General features: G+C 40.4%; 1 protein-coding gene across 11 annotated transcripts in view; it reads left to right on the forward strand.

Moving 5' to 3' along the window:
* TMCC1 (transmembrane and coiled-coil domain family 1) overlaps window positions 1-5,974 on the forward strand; it is a 253,902-nt gene extending 247,928 nt beyond the window's left edge. For 7 of the 11 annotated variants that reach the window (XM_037730137.1, XM_037730136.1, XM_017505077.2 and 4 more), the window contains one exon: window positions 1,932-5,974. In XM_037730137.1, the coding sequence (XP_037586065.1) occupies window positions 1,932-2,246 (315 nt within the window). In that variant the 3' untranslated portion in view covers window positions 2,247-5,974. Of the gene's footprint in view, window positions 1-75; window positions 1,740-1,931 lie in introns of those variants that run through there. The other 4 variants (XM_017505082.2, XM_017505079.2, XM_017505083.2 and 1 more) reach the window with 2 other exon arrangements.
* Window positions 5,975-6,469: the final 495 nt, after the last annotated feature.

Genomic DNA, 6,469 nt, shown 5'->3' on the forward strand with positions numbered 1-6,469 from the left:
CTGTTTATGTTTTAATTATTTTTTCCCTAAGAACCTTCTGGACTAGACAGCATCCATTGTCTGTCCATTCTCTAGCTGACTTCAGTCTGAAGTTGCCCAAGCCTTACCTCAAATCCCAGGAAACCAGGACCCATTGAAACCAGGACCAGAAAAACTCAGGGCTCCAACCAACTTTGGAGGACCATAGCTAAGGAAATAGGTTCTATCCCCTGAATACTTTGGTGGAATTAATTTAAACTCATGGGCAAAGGCCATGGCCTTGAGGAGAACAGACATTTTTAATGTTTGGTCTAGTGTGTAGGCATAATGTCCTCTTTACAGAGGATCAACCTAAAGGAGAGTGTGCCCTTTTCAAGAAGGCAGGTCAGAGATCCCTTTCCACTGATGTCAGGGATTGACTTGACTTAGAAAACACCAGGTAGTGTATATAAGGAAACATGTTCAAAGGCTGTTCACTGCATCCTTGTTATAGTGGAAAAGTTGAAGACAACCTAAAAATCCCCAAGAGGGAACTAGCTGCATAAACTATGACATAGCCTAGCCATACCATAAAATGCTATGCAGCAGTTAAATAGAATGAGGTAGAGTCTGCATATTAACATGGAGAGATCACCAAGACCCACTGTTGAATGAAAAAACCAAGTTGTGAATCGATTCCTATAGTGTGATACTATTCATGTTTGGAAAAGCCAAGCCGTGTAAAATATTTTAAAGAGGTTTATTCTGAGCCAATATAAGTAACCATGGCCTGGAGAACATAGTCTCAAGAGGTCCTGAGAAAGTACACCTGAGGCAATTGGATTACAGTTTGGCTTTATACATTTCAGGGAGACAGGAATTGTAGGTAAAATCCTGAATCAACACAAATGGAAAGTATACATTGGTTTGGCCCAAGATGGTGGGACATCTCTAAGTAGGGGCTATCAAGTCATAGTGGGTTTTAGGAATTTTTTAGTTGGCAGTTGGTTGAAAGAGTTAAGCTTTGTGTAAAGATTTGAAGTTAGTACAAAGAAATGCCTGAGTTAATGGGGTCTGCTCTCTTTCATATGATGCTTTCCAACCTGAGTCAGGTTGGAAAGAGTGCCACATTAATACCGGGTTAATTTTTTTAAAACTAATTTAATGAGATGTTATGGTTTGTGACTTAAGGATGTGACTGGTCTGGCATGGCCTTAGGTCTAGTTTATAATGTGGTATCTTACTGCCACAAAGAGTCCATTCTGTCAGTCTTGTGATCTCTATTTTAGCCTTAATGCTGGTTATTTGTGCCTAAACTCCAAAAGGGAGGGAATATGAGACATGTCCAGCCTCTTTCCCGTCGTTGCCAAGAACTCACTTTTTCAGGCTTCTTTAGGGTCCCCTTTTAGAGAGTCCGTTCGTTCAGCTTGGGGACTTACGATTTTTTCTTTAGTTTACAGATAGGAAATAAAAATAATAATTCCATATATTTTCCTTGACACATATATGTATACACTTAAACACAGATAAAAGGGTGAACATAAAACAAACAGTATTAGCCTCAGGGACAGGGATTGGAATTGAAGGAAATGTCAATAGAGACTATCCTATTTGAAATTTTGTATGTTGAACAAATATATTTGTCCTGTGGAACTTAGAGTAATAATTTTTCAATGAAAAAAGAGAAATCATGTATTTGTGGTCTTGTCGTTAAAATGTTCTAGACTAAATAAATGTTAAGTGTGGCCACTGCTTCCTGTGACTCCTCACACAAGAAAGCAATGGAAAGCAATTTGGGGGAATAATAGTCACTTGAATAGTGAATTATCCATCTAACCTTTTACATTCAAGGCTCCAGCATATTTATAAAATCATTGGCATTGCTCAAGATGCATCTGGCTTGCCCAGGGACCATGTCAGCATCTCAGAGTACTTGTGAAAAGAACTTAACTCTTCCCTGTTCTGGCCCACAGGAGGCCCTGGAGGCATGCCAGACTCGCATCTCCAAGATGGAGCTGCAGCAGCAGCAGCAGCAGGTGGTGCAGCTAGAAGGGCTGGAGAATGCCACTGCCCGGAACCTTCTAGGCAAACTCATCAACATCCTCCTGGCTGTCATGGCAGTCCTTTTAGTCTTTGTCTCCACTGTAGCCAACTGTGTGGTCCCCCTCATGAAGACTCGCAACAGGACGTTCAGCACTTTATTCCTTGTGGTTTTCATTGCCTTTCTCTGGAAGCACTGGGATGCCCTCTTCAGCTATGTGGAACGGTTCTTTTCATCTCCTAGATGATGCTGGCACAGAAGGCATTATTCCCTACCCTCTGGCGAGTGCATGCAGCAGAGAGTTAGACAGCAACTTACCTACTCCGAAGTTTTCTACAACAACAAAAGAGTTGAGTGAATCTGTTTACATTTAGAATAATGTTTTTTTCTTCAAGAGACGCAATTGCAATAGTATTTTTTAGATTTTATCCAAGAAGTTTTTTGGGCGAAAATCTTGGATCATTTTTATGTAGCATGATTTTCCTTGGGATGCAACTCTTAAACAGTCCTTTAATATGAACCAACAATCTAGAGCACACTGAAGGGCAATCTAAATTGTGGCTTGAAGGACTGCACTAAAACCCACTAAAAAGATGCGAAAACCTGATTAGGGCAAACCAGTTAAACCTAACACCCTGCCTTGTCTGGGCTCATCACCTCTCCCCATCCCAGACTAACTTTACTGTGAAATCCTACCACATTCCATGTCTGAATTTTTGGATTCAGGGTGGATTTTCCTTGTCCGTGGAAGAACACATGGATCTCCCTGGCTTTCTCACCCAAGTTGGCCACTTAAGCTACCCTTGGAAGTATGATCCCTTTTGAACCTGCCCCTTAACCTTTGCTAGGATACAAAAGTGAAAGCATCATCTCCCAAAGGATCACTGCACAGTCCTACTACAGTATTTTTAAGTAGCCCTCTAAATACTTAATTTTAAGCAAAATCCCTTGGCCGCACTTTTAAGGGTTTTTTTAATATGTGTATAGTTAACAACCTAAAAATAAAAAATCCAAACAGCATACTTGAAGAATGTAATACTCAAACTCTCAGTGCTTCCTTATGGTTTCTAATAGGATTTTTTATTATTGTTATTATTATTATTGGGTTTTTTTGGACAGGGTTGGGAGGGTCTTTTATTTTCCTTTGAAATAAAGAAGTGATGTTTTTAAATGAAGAAATGTGTGGATATTTAAGTGTGCTGCTCCCTTTGTCTTGAAACAGTTTGAGTAAGAAAGTCTTGCTGTAAATGCTGCCCTCTGCCGCCCTTGTTTTGAGATGCAGTTTAAACTCCCTCTAGCTGCCGCTGCTGCTGCTGCCGCTGCTGCTGCTGCTGCTTTTTGTTGTCCGGACATCCCCACATCCCGGTTTTATGGGTTTGGCTTGGTTGGAGAGGAAAGGGTTGTGCAAGGAGAGGGGGAGGCTGTTTCCACAAACCAGTGTACTAGGATAGGGATTTTTTTTTTGCCCCAAGAAAATGTTCACCCAGTGATCTTGGGCTGGAGTTGTCTTTAGGAAAAGTTGAGACTATAAGTCATAAACGAGTCCTTGTGTTTCCTTAATTTATTTTTTTAACACCCCCTAATTACTGAAACCAAAGTGATATGGAGTCTCTGTCTTCATTTTGGCCCCAGCATTCTTAATTTCAAAGCTTTATTCTGTCTGCCTAAGAGAATCAACCTGGTGATTCTCCTAAAGAGCAGTGAAGGAAATGTCAGATTAGAAGAACCCAAGTTTTGGGTGTAAAATGTTGCCAGCTTCCTATTAATGTAAACTGACTTGTTAACCTAACCTAATTATGCTCAGTGGACTTTTATAGGTGGTTTAGAAAAATGAAATGAGCTGCCTTCCCCCATCCTATAACCAGTTCCATCATCCTGGTGGAACTTGAACATTTACAGTTTATCTAGAGAGCTTGGTTAATCTTTCCATATTATTTGTAGTATTGGGACACAAATGCTGTTGCCTCTTGGCCTCATTCTGTGCAACGAAGTACATATAAGATGCCCTGAAAAGGGTAGCAAAGTATGCTTTGCCTGTTTCCCCTACCAGGAAATTCCTTCAGAACTAGATTAGCATTGTCCTGCCTGTCTGAAAGGACAGTTTACCTAATGGTGCCAGCCTCCTTTTGCTTTGGCAAGCTGGATTTCTCAGAGCCAGCATGTTGTTTCCATAACTACTTTGATATTTTAACTCAGGTACCCCAGTCTTCACCCCAACCTCAGTTGATTGTGGTACATCTGCTAGCTCTGTTGCCCCTCAAAACTAGCACCCAGTGTAGGGCCAAAGGGGTGATTTTTTTTCTTTTAAAAAAAATAATTAGAACCAATTCATGTTCATGCCAAAAACAAATTGTCCCCAATCCTATATATTTAAAATGTTAACTTTGCCTAAAAATATGGCAGTGACTTTTTAGGCAGGGGTCCCAAAGGACACTGAACTTTTGAACTAACAGTTTCCCCTAACTTTCTACTTTGGCATAATTGCTCAGAGTAGAGAGCCCACACAAAGTTATTTAAAAGATGCCCTAGCAGTCCACCAGTTTTTCTAAGCTAGAACCTTCAAGTCCCCCAAACTGCCTGAAGACTAAGTTTTGTGGGCACTGGAAGTCACTGTGATAGATAGATTGCAACTTTTCCCATTTGCCTTGTGACAGTTTCTATCAAAGGAAGGTTTTCACCTATAGAAAGCCCCCTGAGCTCCAAACAGTCCCAAGCTGACTTTCTCTCTTCCTTTCTCAAACTGTCTTAGGGAGGACCTTCGGTGTAAATCAGGTACAGTAATGGCTTTCCAACTCTCTTGTACCTTGATTATTCACCATACCCAGTAGTTGTGTGCATTTAATGCTGTTTGTAACCATGCATCTGTTTTCATACCTTCCTTGTACCTTTTGCTGCCCATCCTGTTACATTTGAGTTTCTTTGCATTGTGGTTGTTCTTGGGTTTGTCTTTTCAGAGCTGTTCTATAACCTGGTTCTAATGGTTTAACAGTTGTTCTGGGTGGAAACTTCCCCTCATTTGAATGCTCCTCTCTAAAAAAAAATTATGTTCATTCCCTTTAAAATGAAGCATTCCTGGATTATTTGTCCATGCCCCTAGTCTGGGTGAGTGAAGCTGGCTGTGTTAGCCTGGGTGACTGTTCAGGTTGTAGAATGCACATTTTACATTGTTTATGATAATTTAAGGATACTTCTGTCTGCTCCAATCATTGTTTATGATAATTGAAGGGTACTTCTGTCTGCTCCAATTTCCATTTCTTGGTATACTCAGTATGTCCTAGTAAGGAAGGCTTTCCACTCTACTGGCTCCTTAAGAAGCAAAAGTAGGTTAAATTTTATACTTCACTGACTGGGGTCTTCTCTCTCCCCTGTTCTAAATGGAGTAAAAGTCTGATGCCAAGAAAAACACTGGGAGTAAGCCTTCCTCACTAGCCATGTTCAGATAATGAGCATATTTTCATGTGGTCTTCACTACATTTGGTTTTGTTTTTGATTTCATGTTCCTTTGAGGTACAGTCAGATGAAATGCTGAGTTCTGAGAGAGTTCCAGTAAGGAGCTGTCTTTCAGCTTTGGAAAATACGCATCCAAAACAAAAACAAACATTATTGTAATCTGACACAGGCAAAATTATGGTTCCCATACACCCACCCCAAGAAACCTGGGATTTTGAATGTGGCTCTAAGAGTTAACATTTCTGTCTGTGTGTCGTGTATGCTAGGTGATATCCTCAGTAGGGATTGACTACTAGACTGTAAGTGTGTTTTATCAAAAGTGTGTAAGAATAAAAACTCACTTGCACGAATTGAAACGTAAAGAAATGATACTTGTGAACGTGTGGAACGTTAACACTGTAGTTGATAGATCTTAAGCTGCTAATTGTTGAGAGAGATTTAAATTTATGTTCTGTCTGGTCGCTGCAGGTTCTCAGCAGCACTTTTACTGTATATACAAATTGAAATAAAGACCTCAGCTATTAACCTGGTGGTCAGACTTGGGTTTGTTTTGCTCTTTATTTTTGAAACATTTAACATAAAGAGTTTTACATGCATATAATGAGTTATTATCCAGACTAATGCCACCTGTGGTTGGTTTTGTTATAGAAGTAGTAATTTCTGTTAGGACTTTTTCCTGATGATCTCTGGAAGGCCTCTTGAAATCCTGAAGTCCTAAACTTGCCTTTGACCAGGTACCAAGCAGAGACATGATGACTCAGTCCTTCACAGCCCCAGTCTGAACATTGAGAGCTTTAGCCCCACTTCTGGCTTGCTAGCTCTGTGCCTCTTGCCCCATCTATAAACTAGTAATATCACACCACCCAACTTGATCCTACAGGTGGATGCTGTGAGAGCAAAGGATACATCTTGTGAAATCTTTGAAAATTTCACTTAAACTTCTTAAAATATGAGCCAGGTTGCCATGTACAGATGTGCAGGTTGTATATTGCCCAACCCCAGGGGGCTTCAGAAGTGAGA

This window comes from Cebus imitator, unplaced genomic scaffold, assembly GCF_001604975.1.
Source record: "Cebus imitator isolate Cc_AM_T3 unplaced genomic scaffold, Cebus_imitator-1.0 Scaffold332, whole genome shotgun sequence".
NCBI lineage: Eukaryota > Metazoa > Chordata > Mammalia > Primates > Cebidae > Cebus > Cebus imitator.